General features: G+C 30.4%; 3 protein-coding genes across 6 annotated transcripts in view; 2 read left to right on the top strand and 1 right to left on the bottom strand.

Moving 5' to 3' along the window:
- Positions 1 to 381: 381 nt before the first annotated feature.
- Positions 382 to 2,458, top strand: LOC145960485 (ATP synthase subunit s, mitochondrial). Its single transcript, XM_083079992.1, has 5 exons — positions 382 to 842; positions 1,034 to 1,122; positions 1,211 to 1,416; positions 1,764 to 1,926; positions 2,074 to 2,458. Exons 1-5 carry the CDS (start codon positions 831 to 833, stop codon positions 2,180 to 2,182), a joined length of 579 nt encoding a protein of 192 aa, XP_082936118.1. The 5' UTR covers positions 382 to 830; the 3' UTR covers positions 2,183 to 2,458.
- Positions 2,459 to 2,852: 394 nt separating this feature from the next.
- LOC145959972 (MRN complex-interacting protein) overlaps positions 2,853 to 24,921 on the top strand; it is a 74,605-nt gene continuing 52,536 nt past the window's right edge. The window contains exons 1-4 of one of the 3 annotated variants that reach the window (XM_083079183.1): positions 2,856 to 3,013; positions 3,108 to 3,176; positions 3,270 to 3,519; positions 3,580 to 3,904. In XM_083079183.1, the coding sequence (XP_082935309.1) occupies positions 2,963 to 3,013; positions 3,108 to 3,176; positions 3,270 to 3,519; positions 3,580 to 3,788 (579 nt within the window). In that variant the 5' untranslated portion in view covers positions 2,856 to 2,962 and the 3' untranslated portion in view covers positions 3,789 to 3,904. Of the gene's footprint in view, positions 3,014 to 3,107; positions 3,177 to 3,269; positions 3,908 to 24,921 lie in introns of those variants that run through there. The other 2 variants (XM_083079184.1, XM_083079182.1) reach the window with 2 other exon arrangements.
- Positions 3,904 to 24,921, bottom strand: part of Sulf1 (Extracellular sulfatase Sulf1) — an 89,909-nt gene continuing 68,891 nt past the window's right edge. Inside the window, exons 5-17 of one of the 2 annotated variants that reach the window (XM_083079180.1) lie at positions 13,853 to 14,003; positions 13,483 to 13,658; positions 11,840 to 11,950; positions 10,909 to 11,201; positions 8,788 to 9,135; positions 8,419 to 8,578; positions 8,084 to 8,342; positions 7,818 to 7,994; positions 6,792 to 7,731; positions 6,309 to 6,710; positions 6,028 to 6,219; positions 5,850 to 5,937; positions 3,904 to 5,750 (exon numbers count right to left, since the gene is read on the bottom strand). In XM_083079180.1, coding sequence (XP_082935306.1) covers positions 5,657 to 5,750; positions 5,850 to 5,937; positions 6,028 to 6,219; positions 6,309 to 6,710; positions 6,792 to 7,731; positions 7,818 to 7,994; positions 8,084 to 8,342; positions 8,419 to 8,578; positions 8,788 to 9,135; positions 10,909 to 11,201; positions 11,840 to 11,950; positions 13,483 to 13,658; positions 13,853 to 14,003 — 3,391 coding nt within the window. In that variant the 3' untranslated portion in view covers positions 3,904 to 5,656. The remainder of the gene's footprint in view (positions 5,751 to 5,849; positions 5,938 to 6,027; positions 6,220 to 6,308; positions 6,711 to 6,791; positions 7,732 to 7,817; positions 7,995 to 8,083; positions 8,343 to 8,418; positions 8,579 to 8,787; positions 9,136 to 10,908; positions 11,202 to 11,839; positions 11,951 to 13,482; positions 13,659 to 13,852; positions 14,004 to 24,921) is intronic. The other variant, XM_083079181.1, reaches the window with a different exon arrangement.

The following is a 24,921-nucleotide window of genomic DNA, read 5'->3' as shown; positions in this document are numbered from 1 at the left end:
TACCACACACACACACACACACACACACACACACACACACACACACGCGCGCGCGCGCGCGTGTGTATATATATACATATATATATATATATATATATATATATATATATATATATATATATATATATATATACATCTTTATTATTTAGAACTTTTATTCTTAAGAAATGTGTAGGATCTATATTGAAAATAATATCAAACTTTCTCTCTCTTTAAATATATAAATTATTTATTAATAGTCTGGTAAAAAATATCTTATTTTCAAGTATAGTCATATTATGAATAAATTTCTATATATTGTATATAGCTATTTTTAGTATAAATCTCGATATATATATATATATATATATATATGGAGAAAGAGAGACCACAAATCTTATTTACATTAAAGATGTATACATAACTTGTCTTGCATTCATATTTTTGCAGTCATATTGCCGGCACTTTGTGCATATAGCACGGAACAGAACCACAAATCGTGGACATAGCATGTTACCCTTTGAAAAGTTTCATGGACATGGCTATGTAGTTCAATGTCCACGTTTTATGGACATAGAGGCGCTTCAAATACGGGTTCCACCTAAATCAGGGGCATGGCCGCTCTCAGGCTTCTCTCTGCATGGACGCTCTCAGGCTTTTCTCTGCTGTTAGTGGGTCTGTTCTTTTTAGCTACACTGCTGTACTAGTGCAATAAGTTAGAAAGAGACAAACATACTTTCTTTCACTCCAACTAATTGCACTAGTGCAGTAGTGCAGCTAAAAAGAACAGGCCCAGTATCTTGAGTCTCAAGACTTGAGGATGTAGATGTATGATTACATCAAAATAAACAATGACATTACCTGTACGATATTATTGTCTTTTATATTATTCATTATTAATAATCTTACATTTCTTATTATTATTTGAAAAATTTAATTTTAATCATATTTTTTAAATGTTTGTAGAACAATTAAAAAGATATGAAAATGAAAATGATATGAATATAATTTTGTCTTAATTACTTATTTCTTATATATATTATGAAAATTACAGATATTAAATGGATTATTAGGTACGGTAAACCATTGTAGAAAAGTACCTAATAGAGAATTTTTCTACTGGTTAACAGTAATATTTAACAGGTACTTATATAAAAATTATATTGAAGTATTATATAAAAGTACTTGCTTATACATAAATTTTAAGTTAATAACAAGTAATTATTTTAAGAGTTGATCAAGAAAGAATTCAATCAGTTGGTCCAGATCGTGCATGTGCTGAGTGGCTCTTAAGGAATGGTGCCAGCGTGAAGTGGAAAAGTTACTCAACTTATCTGGAAGATTATAATAGTTTACCATCAGAAAAAAATCAATACTATATTCAAGCTGTAGATGCTACAGATTCTGGAATAACACATGTAGGATTTCCACATTTTGGTTAGTGCCATAAATACATAAGGGATAAATTCATAATATTATTTTTAATAATATAATGAATATTATGATATAATGAATATGATAATGAGATATTATAGGAGGAATTTTTGATAATATACTTGATACAGTTTGAAACAGTTTGAATCAGTATTAATCTAAAATTTTTTTAAATAGATCATTTTATATATACTATTAGTAGTAACATGATTGGTGTTGACATTTATGTGTTTGTTATATAAATTGCTCAATTTAAAATTTATTTGTATATTATAAGTAAATTGTGAAAGAGAGTAATTGGTATATATAATTATAATAATTATATTATATAACTAATTTCTATAATTCAGTTGGTTGCAGATATATTGATGAGATAAAACTTGTACGTTGCTTTTATTTATATGACATGGCTTTGCCATTGTTATCAGCAGTGAAGGATACCTTGACTGCACTTGAAATCAAAGATTGTAAGAGTATAACTGATCAAGGAATACATAGCTTGAAAAATCTAAAGTATGTATTTTATATATTATTAATATAATAAGATATTATATGATATTAAAAGCTGTTTTTTTCTGATAAAATAAAGGCTGACATTTTTAAATTATGAAAATATACATTCAACTTTCAAATATCAGATTTTGTTCTTATATCTTTCAGAAATCTAAAGACATTGAAGCTTGCTGGGATGCCATACTTGGAGGATAAAGCTTTGCTCAGGAAAGAACTTGCAGAGGCCCTGCCAGATTGTGCAATAGAATTTAAGTAAATTGTGAAACATCCTTTTAAATGTCTTAAGCGAGGAGCACAGACTTTTGCATAAGCGCATAACCATAAGCATAAGAAAATTGATTGGTTCATTTTCTTATCCGTATATTTGTAGACCAATCAATTTCCTTATGCTTATGGTTATACATTTATGCAAAAGTCTGTGCTCCCCGCTTTAATATATAATATCTGTATAAAATAATATATATCTTATTAATATGTATATATTTTCTGAAACATTGTTAAACAGTAATAAATAATACTTTATTTAAAGCAATATCTTCTAAATTTAGTCTCGCACAGTAGCTTTAATTTTTCTCTACGTCCTGTCGTGTATATTATGCATATGTGCATATATATATATATATATATACATATACAACATATTTATAAATAAATAAAAACAGACATATTTAAATCCTGCTTAAAGTTAAAATAGCATTGGTATGTAATCGGGCTTAATAGGTCTGTTCGTATAAAATCCATTCTCTGTATATTCAGTATTTTGGCTGCGGTCGAGAAGACGCTCTGAATGCTTTGAAGCGTTTGATTGACCAATCAGAAAAAAGGAGTAAAGATTTTTTTAACCTGATTGGTCAATCAAACGCTTCAAAACATCTAGAGCGTTTCCCCGATCGTAGCCTTTATGTTGAAATTTGAATACATGCATGTGATGCATGTGCATGCGGCTTGTATGTGGCTGCATTTGCTCTCAGAGATTTGAAGTTGTGTATGATTCTCCTGCAGTTTCTTTTCAAATTTTCTTAGATTTGTTTCAATAATGCCGCAAGAAATGAACGTTTTGTGTTGTTATTCCTGTAAAATGTATCAAGTAAGCGTAAAGATATTGTTGACATTAACATTTGTTATAACTTGTACTTTATTCTGTATTTATTTTATAATTTTTTATTTTTATATTTTTATAGGTGCACATTGTTAAAAAAGCACGCAAGTGGCATTGCAAGTTGTGTAACGCAAAACAATCCATGCAGCAGGTACTTATTTAAAATATAAGATCATTAATGATGATAATTGTGACAATGTGTTATATAATAACTTTTTATATATCTGATTATTTGTATTTCTAGATATATTTTCAAGGATCTGGACGAGATTGTCGTCTTCATGTCCAACAATTGAATGCTATGAAAGCAAATAATACATTCTTTATACCTTCTGAGGAAGATGATGTTGAAGATACTTGTGATGCACTTACAAATATTCGTCAAGAATTGGACAGTGACCAGGCTGCTGAGAATAAATGGACAAAATATTCATCAGAGACAGAAAATGTGGAAGATTTAGTTTTCGACAAGAAAACCGACAATCTAACACCAAGTAAGAAACCCTCATATAATAATATAAATAAGAATTTATTAAGTTTTGGAAAATATTTAGATGATACTGATTCTGAAAGTGAAGATGTTAATAATGAGACAGAAGGATTATGTTTTATGAGTTTTAACCATAATTCCAATAATGATGTTAATTCCAATAATGATGATAAATGCAATATGCAAGATAACATTAAATCAAATGGAGATTGTAACAATACCACCAATATTTTTGAAACTTATGATGAATTAGATGATCCTCTTGATTTTTGATTTTCTTAAACGATTCACAAATTTCTTACCTTTTTCTAACGAAAGGATAATAGGAATATATGTTAATATAATTATTATATGTGTGTGTAATATATTAATTAAAAGAATATGTAAATTAATTTTCTGAAAAGTAACATTTTATTACAGAATTCAATGCATACAAAATTCAAAAAAATATTTGTCGAATTATTTCTTTTGTGAATTTGTCCAACATCCTACAATTTTAATTAAACATATAAATTATTTGTCTACTTCTCATTGTCTATATACATATACATGTATATATGAGTTTGGTGGTAACTGAATAATTATTTTTAGTTCAATTTATCTCTTCTCTCCCTATAAACCAAAGAGAGAAATGTAGTATTTCTTACCACAAGGACAATATGTTTATTTTCTAAATTCTAAAAGATTTGAATACATAATTTCTTCCTATTATATTTGCTTCAATGAAAATAGGTGAACAACAGTTTAATATGTGATGCAAAAAGTTAGGAAAAACAGGACGCTGATTAGGAAATTAATTGCCATTATCTTAAGTTTTTATACAGCATTATAATATGTATCTTAGAGACAATAAACGAAATTTTTATAATAGTGCATAGTTATATCATCCAAAGGTTCGTGAAATATATAGACATAAATTATAGAAAACTATAATTTTGTTTCAATAATTGTTATTTAATAGCTTTTTCGTGAACATAGATACCAGCATTGTATTTTTCCTAACATTATACATTGTTAATTATTTATTCTCCTACTAAAACAGCTGTGTATTTATTAAAGTAATATAAAATGGTGATAAATATCATATAAAATTAAAAGATTCCAAATAAAAATTCCGTAAATACATACAATAATATTTACAATTTTCATATTAATTAATTACAATTAAACTGGAAAAAATTTCACTGAAAAGTTTAGATTATCCATTCCTGTTCTAAAATCAGTATCAAGGTATATAATGAATATCAATACTTGGTAAACTTTTTTGGCAGTGCATTATATAAGAGCATCTGTATTTCCATATTTTATATGAAGGCAATAGGAGAGTTAAAAATTAAATTGGCAGCATTTGATAAACATTTCTTTCCGATTATTATGCCAATAATAATATTCGCAGAAAGATCACAATTGGCAAGGAGAGATCGAGTCATTTTTTCGTTGTGCATTCACAGTCTTCTATTACACAGCTGATTTCAGTTTGTCATAATGAGAGATTTTTTTTAGTGCCAAAAAATATTTTGACATTAGTTTAGTCGATACATTTATACTAGGAAACATAATATTATTTAATTAATTTACAAAGAAATATTACATACGTGTCATGCATATCTCGAAAATTTTGAAATTTGATTAGACAATTTTTTTACCCCATATTTCTATTTATTAAATATTCTCAGAAAATTTTTAAAAAAGAGCAAATAATTTCAATAAATAATATGAAATTAAATAAAATCACTTCTTTATGTCTTTAATTTTATATATCTTGATTATATATATATATATATATATATATATATATATATATATATATATATATATATATATATATAAATAATCCAGATAACATAAAACTTATTTCACATATCTATAAATTTAAATGTGTGCTCCACATATAGTGCACGTAAAATTCCTATAGCTAAATTCAATAGTTGCCACAAAATATTACATTGAAAACATGCATGATGCAGATGATGAACATCTAATACGCAGGGTCGAAATATTATTAATTTAAATATCACCATGGTATCTTTGTTATTTATCGTTAAATAAATTAGGCTACTAAATGCATTGCGAAATTAATGTATACCTAAGGCATTTCTCACGCGGTTGTTAAAGCGTATATAAAAAAAAAGGTATATTGATCAATATTGATGTTTATTATTATGACGTCGGGGGTTCATTATATCTTGATGATGTCGCCAGCTACTTTGCCAGCTTCTACTGCGCCTGTTCCAACTAAAATTTAAAAACAATATTACATATTATATATTAAACATTCATATATTTTAATTACTGTTTTAAAAAATTTAAACTGATGTTCCTATGGATACTTGCTTTTGTAACTTCTTTCGTCTTTTATTCGATGGGCCGCCGAGTTCGCTTTCGCGTATAATTTGCAACGCCGAAGGTACAAATATATCTTCTGTTGAAATAATTTATAAAATATTCTTATGTTTTATATTCTAAACATGTATGACGTATAAATGTTTATTTATATTTTTATGAAACGTACCAAACGCATCGCTATACTTTCTCTTCGAGATATATCGTTGATGTTGCTGTAGTTGTGGCATGGTTTCCCTAGCGCTGCCGACTGTACAATCCCATGTACCTTTACATCCCTTCAAGTGCTCCAATTGATCGTGCAAATATGATCTTTCGGAAGATGTCAAAGACGATATTCTGTTCCACTGTTCGAATGGATCTGAAAGAAATCAAGGTATCTATCGATCATCTCTTCCTTGACATTTCGTCTCTTAAGATTTCTTAAGCTTACTTACTTCGTATACTTACCGATTCTTAAATTATAATACGTCACTAATCCCGTTGTGAATTCACAATAAAGGAAATTATGCGTCACGTTGATTGTGCGTATGCAGGAATATGTGTTATTATTAGCATTCATGCAAAAACAGAATGGTCCCGCGTTCCATAGAGGCGCGGTACGCCAATGATCATTGTCGTGCTCGAAACAATTCATTCTCTCTGTCAGACATTCCTTCTCCAGCTTAGCCTTTTTTCTAAGCTTTCGCTCCTTCTTTTTTAAACGTTCCTCCTTTAATCTGCGTCTCTCCTCTCTAGCCAGTTCCTTCTCGTCTTTCTTCGTATCTGGCGCACAGTAGCACTTGTGTCGAGCTTCTAGGGGGGTGTTCATTATCGGCGGTAAACGGCCGTTATTACTGATTGTAGTTATACCTGTATTAAACATAATATAATGGGAAACCATTTGAAGATAAAATTCAATCAGGATCGTAAATATTTCATTTGCAATCTTACCCTGTTTATGTTTCCTGTCGGGAGCTTCGAGAATAGTAACGTCTATTCTCGCTGGCCCGAGAATCCCCGATGTCCTGTTCCTCTGTACCTTGGAATACTTCCTTGGCAATGGCGTAGTCGTCGGTACTGTTAGGGATGTACTTCGAGATCGATTAGAACTTGAACCTTTACCGATAGTCGCGCTGGTTCTTGGTACGTTTTCTGTCGTATGTATCGAAGTCATCGTTGCAGTTGTCCCCAATTCACTAACCGGAATTGATTCCGTAATATGATCTTGATTCAAGTCGCTACTGATCCTGGATACATCGATAAATTCTTGTCTCATGGTACTTGTTTCCGCAATTGTAGTAGGAACAGTCGTGAATTTTTGTCGACCATAAGTTTGTCTCTCGCTAGTCGTAGGATCTCGAGTAGACGATAATACATCGCTGGTTTCGGTTGTATTCACGCGAGGCACATCATCATGAACACTATTGGTAAGTAGCGTGTTGTTTTTACGATGGTGATGCACTTTCCTGCGTCTCTGCGGCTTATCCTCTTCGATTTCCGTTCTGTTTGCTGATGTTTCCTTAATCTTCTGGCGACGGGGTGTTTTTTTCGGTTTAACCGTCGTTAAAATCGACGTCGTTGACGTCTCAACAACAGTTTCGGTGGTAAAAGTCTCGAAAGAAGTTATATTGTCTTTATCAAATTTCCCTTCCACCGTCGACACTTTCTCATTTCTTAGAGTTGTGTCGAACTTCGTAGAGGATTCTGTAGTCGTGTCGCGATCCGCGGTCGTGTGAGTAGTTTTATCATGTTTTTTATGATGACGACTCGCGTGACCCTTTGACAGATGATGGTGAGTCTTACGCGAATCAAGAGTTTCTTCCGCATCGGCGAGCTTCTCCTCGTTATCCGTAAATTGCGGTCGTTTAATCATCAAGTGCCGGCGAATCTCCTGCAAACATGTTTGTTATCGTTATCGCGAAACTTGGCTGAAAGCGAATTAATTATCAATTTATTAATTATCAATTAATAATTTACTTTCAATGTTTCCAGCTGCATCCGCATCTCCCGGATTTGCTGTTCGATCTCCCGTCTCGATATCCGCCATTCGTTAGGATCCTGATATACAGCTTCGGTGCAGTTTACGCCGCCTTCCGGTAAAACTAGACATTTTGGCGTCTTCTCTATCTCAGATGAATGACGAACTTGAGTTTGCTATTGATGAGAATTGCAAATCGGCTTTTTACATTATCGCGATGATACGCAAAGTAACTGCAGAGTTGAGATACTTTGCCGAATCTTACCTTCAAGTCATCTAATTCTTCTTCTATGCTCTCCATGATCTTCGTGACGTGTTCTATAGTATCCTTCTTCATAACACTTCTTCGTACCCTTCGGTGTCTTTTTATCACGTCGTCTACATTTAGTCGACCTTTAATGACCTTATCCAAGGTGAGATCGAAGTCGTTCATGGTATAACCGTAATCCAAGTAGTCAACGGCAGGTTTATCTTGCCCGTTGTTTTCATCATTATAAATGTCGAATCTGATTTCATTATTATTTCTGAAATGCATACGTCATCTATGGTATTTTAGAATAAATTTATCCGAACGCTGCGATATCTGATGATCATTTTTACCTAGATCGTGCAGTCTCGTACTCTTCCTTCATTTCCTGTGCCAATAGATCCAACTCCTGAAGAAAGTTTTCGTCATCTTCTTCATCAATCGCACGCCTGTCCCGTTCGTCTTCCAAGACGAAATAATCGCCAAATTCTTCCAATCCAACTTCTCGCTTGCCTACGTCAAATTACCTTACAATCATTTTTTGATAATTTTAACAAAACAATTATTATAATAACTTGAAATATTTTTTTAGAATATTAAAAATGAAATTGACTTTTGAAGAATTTAAAATTTTTGGGTGAACATATATCTTTTTATTAATTCCTTTACATTTTACCTACGATAAAATATATAAACATAAGATTATCAGCTAAGACATTCACCTCTTTTGTTGAAATATCCCATCGTGTCACCGTAAAGATCCGTGAGTTGGCGATCCCTCGGGGGACTGTACCTTTGTCCGTCGTAATCGTTGGATTCGAGCCTTGTGTAGATCACCCCGTGAGGTGTGAAACAAGCGCACTTCTTGGACACCCTTTGCGGTGGCGGCACCGCGTATCTACACTTGTGTCGTCGCCATCGGTGTCCATCCCTCTCGCATCGCCACTTCTGTCCAGGAAGACAATCGGTCTGTGTTTCCGGTCGCGAACACTCCGCCGCGAGACGTTCATGCTTCGTCGCGAAAGGCGTGTGCATAGCATGCACCCTATTATCGAGATGCGGATCTGAACCTGGAAGAATAAACGTAATTTTGCCAAATGAAGGATCTTTTCCTAATTAATACTAGATTTATGGAACCGTCAATTTGACGGATTTCACGAGCAAAATTACAGAAATCATTACTTTCTAGCAATTTTTGCTGACTTTTATGTTGGATATATATTCGTTGGATATATCATTCCATTAATAAAAGTCAGCAAAAATTGCTAGGAAATAATAGTAATGGTTTCTGTAATTTTGCTCGTGAATCTGGTCTCGTAAATCTAGTTAATTTCTCTCGTCGATATATGTGTGTCTGCGAATTTATTTAAGACATTTGCAAGCTAATTTTCATAATAAAAATTTTTATAAAATTATTTCCAATAGAAAAATAGAAACAGATTATTGGAGAAATTTAAATGCACAAGATTCCTTTTTTCCAAGAAGAAATTCTTGAAATTTCCATCTTTGAATACATAATTGTCATATTGCTTCAAAGAAAGAAGATCAAAGTGCTCTCAAGTTGAAACGGATATTTGATTACAAGATATTTACGAATAGGAAACATCAAATCACGAAAATTTAAATGAAGACAGACAATCATAAAATTAAAGATGATGCGATATTAGAGCAATGGAATTTAGTTTCGTCGAAGCTCCACGTCTGCAACGATATAAAGAAATTATCTGATAATATTGCGAATGCTACTTCGCGAGCGAAAAAATAAATTTTAATATAAGTGGAAAGCGATAAAGTAGGATTAGAATTTAAACATCATGCTTTCCTGGAAAGAAGAATCTCCAAAAAGAAACTACGTTTATAAGACCGCCTCTTCGTAACTCTTGATAACTCAACACGTACAAAAGTTATACCCTTTACGCAAGTTTGAGAAATGTTGGAAGAACGTGAGATACAAATATGCGTATTTACACCACTTTTACTCGCACGTTCTTTATTGCCGAACATATCCTCGTGACAAAGTGCTCCATAATCTCGAAAGATATATAAGAAAGATGTCCTGTCAATCCCAAGAACCGGGTACTTATGCTAATGCATATCAGGGAAAGAACTCGTTTTTCCACGCTTGTAATACGCAATATACAGCAGCTGGTTGTTGGTTGTAACGGTAAGCCTTATAATGCAACTGCGTTTGGAGCATTTGCTCTTCAGTCGAATTAACGGATCTAGCTACATTTTTATGAAATCAATTTTTTAACTGATGTCATGAACTGAAGTCCGATTGCACGATTCGTATTAAAGATATTTAATAATGTTGAGCTCTATTGAAAATTATTACATTATAAATCTCGTCGGAGAAGCATGTAACTATAATAATTCATATCAAGCAGAATATCGCGATTCTATCTTGAGTGCTTCTTACGCTTGAATGAAAACACATGAATGGATTAAAATATCCATTTATATGCACATTTCAATTTAATTTTACGAATAATAAAAGAAAAAAAGAATGTAAAGTACTTGACTTCAACTATCAACTGATTTCCATTAACCGATTGTAACATTGAGAATAATTCACAATGTAATGAATCATATAAATCTGTACAATCTCATCGCTTCATATATAAATTCCAATAATTCATCAAATATAATAACTTTATAAATTAATATTGATGGACCATTTGCACACAATTTTTCTAGGTCGTATCGGATTATTTTGAACATTCCCTCGCGATAAAAATATTTATATAACCTGCATCGCGAAAATATTTCTCGAAAAATAAACGGCTGATAACGAAAAATAGAGATTTGGAAAATTCTCAAATTATAATAAGCGAACAACTCACTTGTCTCATCGATAATCGAATCTTCAAGGTCTTCGTCGTCAGAAATATCTTGATCACTTCCGATGTCACTCTCTGTAAATCGATGCTCCGCTTCAACATCCGCATCTGCATCAGGAATATCATCGTCCTCTTCCGGTGTCGAGCTCGGTGGCTGCTTAGCCTGCGTAGCATTTTGCTTCTTAGCTTCCCGCGTCTTCGATTCAGCGATAGATTCCGGAATCTCACGGCGGCCAGAGGACTCGATCAGGAATGTATCGGGCCACTTGAACTTTGACCTTCTACCATGCCTGCTACTGTAACAACGGTCTTTTCTCACAAGCGAGAAATGCTATCGCCAGAAAATTGAAAATATTACTTCGCGTATAACGGAATTATAATTAAAATAATTTAATGGAGTTACATACAAGATGGAAATTTTCGTTCGCTACAGAGTTAAATTTACAAAAAGTGCTGCAGCAAAAAACACGCTTTAATAACGCGATTTTGCTTAATCAAATCAGAAAGTTCTGATAGATTATAATAAAATTATAAGAGATAAAATAGAACTTTTTTAACTCACTATGGATTGGTAAAGTAAAAAGTAAAAAGTGGTAAAGTTGGACAGTTTTAAAAAAATTAAAAGTTCTATATCCTAATAATAACTAAAAAATATTACATTATCAGTATCATCAGAGACATGCGTTTGACATATAAAGCATTATAATAAAAAATAAGTTTAATTATTCGACAGTTATATATCGAAGATTAAAATTATTCTTTTGAATTTCTTAAATAAAGCTTCATTAAAAATTTCTTTCTAATGTAATAATTTCAGTTATTTAAATGTTTTAAAAACATCAAAAATATAAAATAAAATATAAAAAGTAATAAGCTAAAAAATTTAAAAGAATATTTTAAATAAATTTTGAGAAAAAATCACCAACGTATTTACTTGAGAAAGAGTTTCTTGAAGGAACGACCATCCATCTGTGGTGGAGTTTCGACGCCGGCAATATCCAAGAACGTCGGCGCCAGATCGATGTTCAAAACTATGTCATCTACTCTGCAACGTTATGTGGATGTTTTATTACGACCTTAATATCTGGCCTTACACTTTCTGATATTTGTTTTTAAATGACTTTTCACGAATGAAAGCCAAGTCGTGCAGTGGCTAAAGTTTTGTGCGCGCGAATATCAATATCATAATAACTCATACACCGTAGTACACTTTGTATCGTATAAATTTCTTATAGTCATATAGCTGTCTTTTCAAAGTATTTGAATCATTTGAAATAAAGAAGATTTATCAATTTTCCGATGATATTTAATGATGTTTAGCTCATTTTTTTCTGAGATATTGGAGATCTATGGTTAAAAATTTTGTTGTAACTATTATGCAAAGAAAAATTTTCATTTTGTTAAGTTAATTCTGTTTAATTCTATATTTAAGAAAAAATAATAACAATTAAATTTTTTAATATGCAATTTATTGTTTTTAATTTGACATATAGCTAAATGGAAGAATATAGAAAGTGATAGAAAATAGAAAATGCATCTTCTTTTTATACTTTTTTTCATCTTATGATTAATACACTTTTGCAACTTATTAAAATAAAAGACAATTTTTAATTAATATTTTATATTTTTCTTATTCCTAATAATTTTTATAAAGATGTAATATTCCTCGAAAAGAATGGTTTAATTTTCTACAAATATTATTTGAATAATGATCATAGGCTAACGTTCATACTGATTAGGGAGTAATCTGTTCTTTTACTTACCATCTCTGTCTTTCATGGTTCAGTTTTATAGACTATAAGGATAATTTATTTCGGAGTTTTTTCGATAGAGTCCAGGACTTCGTAATTCCAGAAGATGGCGAGACAACGGCCACTTACAGGCAAATCTCTATTATTATCATGAAATCTTGCCTAGAGTTTAAACGAACATTTGTTCGTTTAATCTATTTAGATTGTACCTTTGAACCATGACAAGACATTGGAACGCCTTGCTGTGTTATTGCATTTCTTGCTTATTAACGAGAAATTATTACATATTGTTTGTTCAAATTATTATCCTCTCGAAAGTAGAATGTATATACGAAGAGAGAGACAATTGTACATGATTTAGTAAGAGAATGTGAAAAAGATATATAAAGAGATTACATTCAATACTGAAAATAAAATTAATATAATTGACAAGAGAAATTACACTTATTATTAATATTTTTTAAAATATTAAGAAAAATTAATGATTTTAAATTATACAAAATAATGGAGAACCATTTCTATATCTTTTTACAAACACATATTATTGCGTCCGCGCTGATATATGAATGATTGTGATTACGATTGTTCACAGATGTGTAACATATCCATTAAATATTTAGTTTTTTAATTTGTACATATATAAATTTTTCCTTTATTTAATACATATGTATAATATTCTCTTTCTTCTTTTTTTTTCTTTCACAAAACAGAATTAACTTCAATCTAGAGTTGTTATCCAAACTAAGTGCTAGATAATGCATGCAATTTTGAATTTTAATAATAAAGAACACATTCAAAATATTAAATATGTAATTGAGAGACTTACATGGATCCGGGTTCGACGCCAGGTCCTCTAATGAGAAATGGTACCCTTACATCGAACTCGAACGGAAAGCTCTTGCCTTTTATAAGCCCGAACTGTCCCAAATGATATCCATGATCGGATGTATAAATAATATACGTATTATCTAATTCACCCAAATCTTTTAATTCTTGATAAATCTATAATAGAATTAATGCAAATGATACATATTTTAATATTTTTTATAGTTTTTAAAATAGTTTTCTGAACTTGACATGATTATATATAATGATTTATAAAATCATTATATATAATTCATTTATATAATCTAACATTATATACTTAAACATTATATATAATTAATTACAATACAAATGTGAAGTATTATACGTACTCTATCTACGGCAGCATCAACGCTTTGTAAAGTTTGCAGTCGTTTCGTCATTAAGAGATCTGTAAACTGCTTATGAATAGGTTGCATCTTCTGCGTAACTTGTAGTATCCACTGCTTATCGGGATTCGGTGCATAATCGTATGCTGGTGTGCTAAAATGCAAACAATGCAGATATATGTCATTAAATTACTTTTCGATCATATCTCACAAACATGAATAAAATTTAATATATTTTTTTATTTAATTAAAAATCTACACGTGTGATTGTAACAAAGAAAAAATTCTCTATTAAACTGTTTCTACAAGATTAATATTTTTATGTTTAAAAGCTTAATATATATATATATATATATATATATATATACACATGTATAAATCTTCCGATAAAAAATGAGATAAAATATATAACGAGAAGGTAAAAATTTCCGAGGATATCAAGGTATTATACATTAATTGTTACAGAATATATAAAAATATAAATGTGAATATCTAAAAGATTAAAAATTTAATTTGGAAATATCCGCTGGTTCAATCATATACATTATGTTATCTTACAGAATACAAAATATAAAAATTATCTAAGTATAAAAACCAACTTTTAATTATTATCTATTGATACACTTTCTATATAATTTGCGTAGTTCACAAAATTTATTATTGTTTCTTTTCAAATATTTAAAAAACAGATTTTTTTATCACAAATAAACAATGGTAAACATATATTTCAAGTCGCCCGGCGTAAATACGTATATTTTTCCTCATTCAAAAATTATAATTTTAAAGAAATTGCTGAAATAATTAAATATATATAATAAGCTATATTTCATAGCTATCATTCACCGCATTTACTCTATTATCGTCCAATCAATATATCGAGGTAACAAACGAGATTTCATCAAGAGACTGAGGCCTATTGTTCTACTTCTATATTTTCGTTTTGAAAAAAAATTTACATTTGATTCTATCTAGAGCAGTGCTGGTTTACTTGCAACTTTCGGCCAGATTTTTTAGCTTACGCCTACTGTTGCCCTCTTACCACTCGCCCCTTAGCGACCGCGCCACCGAACGCTCGTTACGCATTAATTACGTATATGTTATGTAACAATTAGAAATATTTGTGTTTTGAAACGAAATTAATAATAGAATAATTATTTTTATTATTAATAAACAATAAAGAGAACTTAGATAGATAGATTGCCACATTACATTTGTGACGCGCACGTTCCTGAGCGCTCCTTAGTTACGAGAGGCGCGAGCGGTAAGAGGGGAACAGTAGGCGTAAGCTAAGAAATCTGGCCGAAAGTTGTAAGTAAATCCCAGCAATGATCTAGAGTATGAAAATAAATATGATCGAGAACGATGTCACACGAGCATTGAACAGACTGTATCTCAAAATATACTGCTTTTGTACACTAGATGGAGTCAAATAGGAATTATTTCTCGTAAACGAAAATATACTTGGTACACTATAATATACCAGAAACGAATTATACCTGTACATATACCTGTAGGTTTAAGTTAGATTTAAGTTACATTTAAGTTACATTTAAGTTACATTAGAGATTTTTCCTTAACTTTATAGATGATAAAAATTTTTGAAAAATATAGTTGCTAAAAATTTTTTGAAAAAAAGTGAAAATTTTTTTAAAAAGTGAGGACTTGCACGCCCGGACCTCATCACAAAAATGAAGCAAACATAAATTGTAGAGCTCATAAACAAAGATGGCTAGATTAATTAAATACATTTGAAAAGTTTATTTCTCAAGCAATTGCTTTTAATGGGGTTGAAACAGAATTTAGGAACTGATTTTTCTGCTTACCCACTTATTCATTTTAATTCGTGTACTAGAATCAGTAAGTAATAATCACATTTTTATTCTATGAGAAATAATTTATATCTAACTGCATCTCTAGTGTATGAAAATTGATGACCAGCATTATGTATACATATCATCACATTGTATCGTATTTAAATTCTTAGAGTAATCGACAATCGATCGAAAGTGCTTAATGTAAATTGTGTATATTTTCTCATTTAAAAATTCTGATTTTACATTATGTTATCGTTCAGAAAATACAAAATAAAAATTATCTAAGTATAAAAATCAACTTTTAATTATTATCTATTTATACACTTTTTATATAATTTGTGGAGTTCACAAAATTTATTATTGTTTCCTTTCAAATATTCAAAAAATAGATTTTTTATCATAGATAAACAATAATAAACACATATTTCAAAAGATACATATTTTTATAACATTGCTGCATTAAATTAGAGAAAATCGCAATATATTAAATATCAGTCTTTGTGGTTTCAACAAAGCGATTCGCGCGGTTTAGGTTTCAAGTCTAACATTTACTGAGCGTTCCCAAAAGGATCTTTGATCTTCCATTTTCGCAAGAAATTCGCCGGCAGCTAACTCAGTGCTATATCGCGAAAGCCTTGGCAGCCACGCGACATCGTCCCTAATTACAATCGCGTTCCATTGATAGTAAGATCTTAAGGGCTCAGAATTTAGGGACGTGCAATATAGTTTTGTCCCAGAAAGCCTCGTCAGCTAGACCGAAATTGAATTAATTCTCCGCGGCCAGTAAGAGAGAGATCGCCGATGAGACGGCGAGCTGAAGTACGGGAGACGGAAACTCTCGAGACGGACTGCCGTCTCTTTCTTCTCCTCCAATTACGCGAGACACGAAATTATGGGTAATTGGCTCTTCACCTTCCTTCATGTCCTTCAGGAGCGCTCATACCGCACGCAGAATCTTTGTCTTATTGACGGGTCCTCGTGCAGGACGCGCCGCAGGAACAGGTTTTTGAATATGCATGCACTTTAAATTTCAGGAAATATTTCAGAGGGGCCGATAAAAGGTATATAATCTTCTTTTGATACCGTATTCGACGAAGAACGAAAAAAACCCGTAAAGTTTCAAAGATTTAAATATGATTCATGCAAGTAGGATATGATAGAATTATATTCTAAAATTTATCAATTTATTTATACATCATTTTTATCATTAAATATTGCTAAGACTGAAATAAATTCACTTCTCAAAACTATAAATGAATAAATCGTATTTCTAAAATAAATTCAAGAGAAATATAAGAGCAAGAATTCCATTTATAATTTATTTAATATTCGTACTTTTAAAATACTGTTTTCTATTTCTCCATGAGATAATAAGTCTAATCAAATTTTTGTTAAAATGGAGAAATGATTCTAAAGAAAATCTTTGAAAAATTTTATGCTAAACGAAGTTGACATATAATATAAATCTCATTTTCAGCATAAAATCTAAATGGTTCGTTATAAGTACGTCGCAATTAGATAGAAACGAAGATGTTTCCTGAAAAAGAATTAATTAGAAAAGAGCAGAGATGAAAAAGAGTTAACTACAAAAGTTCACGGAAAAATACATAAGAGATAAAATGAGAAGGAGAGAAAAAAACTTTTTAATGTTCGGGCAATTCATGCTAATTCTATCTTCTATCGTATGACCTTCTGGCTCTTGTGTGCGCTGTCGTAAATTTTCCGCACTTTAAGCAAATTTAAAACGAAATGCGCAATCCGGCCACGTCAGTCCCGAATGGGGATATCGCGTCTCCTTAATTGTGGCCTATTCTGCGTTTACCATCTCGCCACGACCACTTAACTCGCCCACGAGAGATCGCGAATTATATTTACACTCAGACGGGTGTCATCGTCTGCTCACTTATGTCCTCGTTCGTCTCCCAACTTCCTTGTTTCGTATGCGATTTATACAACTTGGAGATAAAAATAGAATACGTGTATCTCGCAAAGCGATAAATGAGCGACTAAATGAGCATATCATGTGTTATAGTTTTTTTTTTTAATCAAAGATACAACGCAAAAACATAGCAAAAGCTATTCTTATTAGATAATATTATCCTTGATACTTGATTAACACGTAAAAAATATATATAAATATATTAAGAATAATATCGCGTGTTATCATTTTCCTTTTTTTAAAGCGTTTTATTGAGCGAGAGAATTATATTTTAATTTTATAAATATAAAGAAGTAACGAAAACAATCAGAAACAGTTAATTTATTTGTTGTTGATCAATCACATGCAATTTTCTGTACTAGTATGTATTGAATAGAAATAAAAAAATTGTTTGAATTACCGCTTATTATATAAGAATTTTCTCATTACAAATTTATAATTGTTTTTACCAGGATACATCTAAATTATATTATTTTTTTTAATACTCATGTAGAATTTTTTCTCGAATTCTATTTTTGCGATTGTAAACTTAACATCAAGTAAAAAAATGAAAAATTTTCAAGCATTGTAAATGGAAATTCATAAACGTGCCAAATATGGTTCTAACATCGACACATAAAATTAACATTTATTAATCGCACGTCATGTTTAGTTATATAAAAATAGCAAAACATAAAAAACCTTATTCTCATTATAATATACCATTTATTTCTGTACTAAATTATTTTTTTTTTTTCACAAAATTTTCAGCTATAGAAAGATCTCATTTGTCTTATATCGAAAAATATTTCTTTACTTTGTAAAAGATCACTAGAAATTATTGAATTATTTTTTTGAACGAATATTTATATAAAATGTTGCATTATGATTGAGATAAAACCGTTATTCAATTTATTACAATTGAGATAAAAATCGTTATTCCTTATTAGAAGTATCACCTTTTTTAAAATTAAAAATATATATTTTTATTTTAAAAAAATAAAAGTAATGAGAGATTTAAAAATAATGATTTCTATTTTTATGTAGTAGTTATAATCCGTAAAAAATATTCATGCCTGTTTAGAAGTTAAAAGATTTAAATTAGAAAATCTAAAAGATTAATTCAAGCGCGACTGTATTCAAAGAATCTTACTCAGTGAATAAATATTACACGTAATTACGTTAGTAACAGCTAAATCTGTTTGAATTCACGAAATGCAAATTTTCTGTTCAATGACGAAAATTTACAATTCATAAAATATCGCAGTGAATCGCGCAAAAGCAAACGATAGGATATTATGAAATACATAAAGATCGATTCTTTTAGCGATGTACGAAGCACAGATGACACATGGCACATTTATAAGTGTGTAGTATGATTCATACCATGATTGATGCAATTTATTCATATATTATAATCTACCAAACATACCTTTGTTTACGAAATATGATTTATATTTGACTTTAATATAGATTCTAATATGGATTAAATGTATAAATTAGCGAATAAACGCGTAAGTAAAAGCGGACGAACATTAATTCGTAAAACCTGTCCAATTCAAAAGCGATTGCTTCGAAAATAAATAATTTTTCGAGATTAAATTATCTAATCATTTTCGTTTATGCTCAGAATTCTATAATTTATGTTTGTTTTATTTTTGTGGTGAGGCCCGGACGTACAAGTCTCCCTCTTTTCAAAAATTGATTAAGCCAACTTGTTCATATTTTATAATTTATCAAAGCAATTTTCGTTTACGAGAAATGATTCCTACCTGACTTCATCTAGTGTATGAAAAGAGATGTGACAGAGAATGATTTAACACAAATATTGAATGTGTACTCTTTATTTCCAAATATATTATTTTCATACACTAGATGAAGTCGAGTAGGAATTATTTCTTCTAAAAGAAAATAGATTTGTAACATTATAATACAGGAATGAATTGCATGCAGGACGTCATAGGCATTCAGAGCTTTAAATTATTATTTATATTTGCTTTATTTTCACAGTGGAGCTCAAACATGCAAGTTTTCATACATTTTCAAAAATTGGAATTAATATTAATGATGTTTTATAATTCGTGTTATAATTTGTATACTATAATCAGCAAAAAATATTTTTATAAGAGAAATAATTTATAACTCTATCTAGTATATAAAAAGAATTCATTCAATTAAGATATATGTATATATAAAATCTATTGTGAATGCTTGTTTACATCTTAATTAATGCGATAGAGTTATAAATTATTATTAAATTGTCAAAATATATTGTAAAATAAAATATGAAATACTTTGTCAAAGATTATTCTTAAACATAGCTTTTCGTTTCGAAATTCTTTCCCATTATTTAATATATAAAGGAATTAAAATAAGATAATTGGAAAAGGAATATTTTATAAAATTTTCATATTTTATGTTCAAAATATGTCAAAATATAAAATATGAAATAATTCGTATATATAGTCATCTTACTAATGATAAATTTTATTAATTTTTATACACATAATATATGATTTGATTATGTGTAAAGAAATTCTGTCAGTCTGTTCTTTTTAATATGTGTATATTTCGTTGTACTTGTAGAGAAAAATGACATAGAAAGTAAATATCATTGACTCTTTTTTTCTACTTTTTCCTATCACCCTATCTTTTAAAAAATTCTTATTCTTAACTAATTGTGTAATTAATTAGACATGTGGGCATTTTAGAAGAAACTGACATCTGCACTTTATATTGACATAAAAAGTTACGTGACCTTCCAAATTACAGAGTACTTATATGTCAAAGTGTGTGCCATCCGTTTGATCGATTAATACGATCGAGTTACGTTTTATTCGTTGAATACGAATAGATCTCGAATAGTACATCAATGTTTAAATTCTGACGTCTCATTAAAATTAAAATTTACGGATATGATGTATTACATATATAATATGATGATAAATTTATCTGTTTTCTGAAAACAGCAACTTTTTTGAAATCTATACACTGATCTAGTCATCTTTGTTTATGAATTCTACGATTTATGTTTGCTTCATTTTTGTGTTGGGGCCCGGACGTGCAAGTCCCCAAGTTCTTTAAAAATTTGAACATAAGTTTTTAAAAAAATTAAAATAGTTGGTAAGAGGTATATGGATCTTTAAATCGCATTTAAAGCTAACTTAAATCTAACTTAAATCTAAACTTAAATTTATACTGATAATTCATTTCTAGCATATTATATAGGGTATCAAGTATATTTTTGTTTACGAGAAATAATTCTGATTTGACTCCATTTAGTGTACGAAAAGAGATATAACCGAAAACAATTTAACACAAGCATTGAATGTGTACTCTATATGTTTTCATACACTAAATGAAGTCGAGTAGGAATTATTTCTTCTAAAAGAAAATAGATTTGTTACATTATAATACAGGAATGAACTGCATCAATCATCATTAGTTTCAGTATGTTTAATTTTATCAGTTTTAGTTAATTATTTTATTAGTTTATTATATAAATTAGTATATTAAGTTAGTCGAGTAATTTGCGAGCTATTTACAAATTTTTGAAAATGTGTGGGAACTTGCACTCTTTGGTCTCACTGCAAAAGTGAATCAATATAAATATAAATCAAATATAAATATAAATTATGGAGAACAAATAAAGGTGATTAAATCAGCTAAGTAGATTAGGACTAGAAGATTACATTTCCCACGCAATTGCTTTTAACGATGATATTAGACAAGGCATAAGAATTGATACTGTTTTGCTCGCCTATTTACGCTTATTAATTGCGGTTTAACTATATATTTCACTACGAAATATTCGATAAAATGTCGTTTATTAGACTTTATGTGGCTGCTAGAAACAGCGAACACGTAAATAAATGATAAATCAATAATATTCCTCCCGAGCAACTAAATCAAGTGTTTCGGATTCACGAAATGCAAATTTTCTGTTCAATGACGAAAATTTACAATTGATAAACTATCGGAGTAGATCGCGCAAAAGAAAACAATAGGATATTATGAAATATATAAAAATCGATTCTTTTATTGTTATATAGACGACGTTTACTTTATCATTAGCTGACATTCTCGACATAATAAATACATTTCTTTCCGGTTGCAATTGATAAGGACTATTCTACAAGTAATAATCAATATCTCGTACAAAAAAATTATGTATAAGTGTATAGTATATTATATAATAAATATTAGAAAATACAATGAGAGTGTTTAAGAAAGCATATTATTAGTATTCTGAATTATAATGTTTTGTAATCAAGCGTTAATCAAGTTGTATAACTCCGATTACGATCAAATTGTCATTGACATGAAATGTCTATCATTAATCTACAATAATGTTGTCTTGCGATGCACTCAATTTTCTTTGATCGAAAGGGAATTAGATTATCATTCGGCTACTGATTGCTTAAAGGTGCGCCAATAAAAGCGTTCTGAAAGCACGTTACTCTGCATGCCGCCCGACACATTAATTTCTGTCGATTAGCTTTTGAGTGGCACGACACGAGAATGGCGTGATGTAGCAGCATGTGAAATTAAAATCTCGATATTAAAATGTCTACACTTTCCGACCACATGCGGTATATATAATATGTCGTGTTATAATTAAATATAATTTACAATGTCGAAGCGTTAAAGCACACGCATATATGTGGCAGCATTCTGCGAACTCTTTATCATCGCAATTTCTTTCTCGCGCATGTTAATATATTTTCACAGTATATATTAAATGCAATCCGTAACAAAATGCAATAAGAAAGCGCGATAGATCAGCCGAAATTTCGTCTTTTGATCACAAAACAAGATGAAATTTCGACGAGTTTTTTCTTCGCGTCTTGAAAATTCGTAGAAAATGAATTATATAATATCAGGAACGTACACGTGATCCAAAAACTGTTTTTATTTAGTCTGATGAGAGACAACCGCGACGCGATGACACCGACAGCCGCCAACGTCGCGTTAGCTTGCAATTTTTTGCATGTCGTTTTTCTGCGAAACTTGGCACTAGAAATTTGCCATGACGGAAATAGATGTGGAAGCTTATTTTGAGAATATCCACACTTAATGTATGTTAAAAGCTAATGAATGAATCGATCGAGATCGATACATCGCCCGACGTAAATATGTATATTTGTCCTCATCCAAAAATTATAATTTTAAAGAGATTGCTGAAATAATTAAATATATATAATAAGATTTCATAGCTACTCTATTATCGTCCAATCAACATATCGAGGTAACAAACGAGATCTCATCAAGAGACTGAAGCCTATTGTTCTACTTCTATATTTTCGATTAGAAAAAAAATTTACATTTGATTCCATCTAGAGTATGAAAATAAGTATGACCGAGAACGATGTCACACAAGCATTGAACAGACTGTATCTCAAAATATACTGCTTTTGTACACTAGATGGAGTCAAATAGGAATTATTTCTCGTAAACGAAAATATACTTGGTACACTATAAATTTACAATTTATAAAATATTGGAGTGATTCACAAAAAGAAACGATAGGATATTACGAGATACATAAAAATTGATTTTATTGATGTACGAGGCACAGACGACGTTATATACGGCACATTTGTGAGCATGTGTATGCAGCAAAACTCATACGCATAAATAATGAGATTGTCTGTATCTAACGTTTCGAATCGCGGCGAACTGTTAACACTTTAGAGAAACCGCGTAAGAGTTAAGTTGAACTGCACAAGAAATTTATCATTAGGCTTTTCATACAACTACCTATATTATGAATGAATCTTAGTCAGTTGCCATTAGCTATCATATATTCTCTTGATAATAAATATATTTCTTTACGATTGTGTAATTGATAACGATTGTTCCACAAGTTAATCAATAAATATCTCGTACAAAAAGATTATATATATAAGTATAATATATTATATAAGAAATATTAGAAAAAACAATGAGACTGTTTAAGAAAGCATGCTATTAGTATTTTGAATTGTAATGTTTTGTAGTGAAATGTACTTGCATAACTCCGATCACTATCAAATTATTATTGATATGAAATGCCTATCATTAATCTACAATAATGTTGTCTTGCGATGCATTCAATTTCCTTTAATCGAAAGAGAACTAGATTATCGTTCGGCTACTGATTGCTTAAAGGTGCGCCAATAAAAGCACTCTGAAAGCATGTTATTCTGCATGCCATCTGACATTAATTTCTGTCGATTAGCTTTTGAATGGCGCGACACGAAAATGGCGTAATGTAACAGCAGAATTAAAATCTCGATATTAAAATGTCTACACTTTCCGATCGCATGGTTGCGTATATATAATATGTTATACCATAATTAAATACTGTTTACAATATCCAGGCGTTAACTGATTTTGCGAAAGACACACAGATATATATATGACAGCATTCTGCGAACTCTCTTTATCATCGCAATTTCTTTCCCGCGTTTCTTTCTTGTTGATATATTTTCACACAGTATATATTTAACATTAAATGTGATCTGTAACAAAATGCGATAGATCACCTAGTGAAATTTTGCTCTTGATCACAAAATAACATGAAATTTCGACGAGTTTTTCCTTCGCGTCTTGAAAATCCATAGAAAATGAATTGCATGATATCGAGGACGTACACGTGATCCAAAAACTCTTTTTATTCATTTTGATGAGAGACAACAATGACACCAACGCGACGCGATGGTACCGACAGCCGCCAGCGTCGCGTTGGCTTGCAATTTTTTGCATGTCGTTTTTCTGCGAAACTTGGCACTAGAAATTTGCTGTGACGGGAATAGATGTGGAAGCTTATTTTGAATATCCACACTTAATGTACGTTAGAGCTAATGAATGAATCGATCGAGATCATTACGTCGCCCGACGTAAATACGTATATTTTTCCTCATTTAAAAATTATAATTTTAAAGAGATCGCTGAAATAATTAAATATATATAATAAAATTTTTTATAGCTATCATTCACCCCATTTACTCTATTATCATCCAATCAACATATCGGGGCAACAAATGATATCTCATCATGAGGCCTATTGTTCTACTTCTATATTTTCGTTTAGAAAAAAAATTTACATTTGATTCCATCTGGAATATGAAAATAAATATGACCGAGAACGATGTTACACGAGCATTGAACAGACTGTATCTCAAAATATACTGCTTTTGTACACTAGATGGAGTCAAATAGGAATTATTTCTCGTAAACGAAAATATACTTAGTACACTATAATATACCAGAAACGAATTATACCTGTATATATACCTGTAGATTTAAGTTAGATTTAAGTTAGATTTAAGTTACATTAAGTTACATTAAGAAAATCG

This window comes from Camponotus vicinus, unplaced genomic scaffold (assembly GCF_025532165.1).
Source record: "Camponotus vicinus isolate PSW18456_S1 unplaced genomic scaffold, iyCamVici1.0 SCAF_10, whole genome shotgun sequence".
NCBI classification, from domain to species: domain Eukaryota; kingdom Metazoa; phylum Arthropoda; class Insecta; order Hymenoptera; family Formicidae; genus Camponotus; species Camponotus vicinus.
Note: the sequence above shows the minus strand (reverse complement) of the source record. Positions and strands in the feature narration are given on the sequence as shown.

What these genes read in the sequence shown, in the direction of transcription:
- LOC145960485 (XM_083079992.1), top strand. An exon ending in TTAACAGTAATATTTAACAG is followed by an intron (nt 1,123 to 1,210) that starts GTACTTATATAA and finishes AATTATTTTAAG; the next exon opens with AGTTGATCAAGAAAGAATTC. An exon ending in TGTAGGATTTCCACATTTTG is followed by an intron (nt 1,417 to 1,763) that starts GTTAGTGCCATA and finishes TCTATAATTCAG; the next exon opens with TTGGTTGCAGATATATTGAT.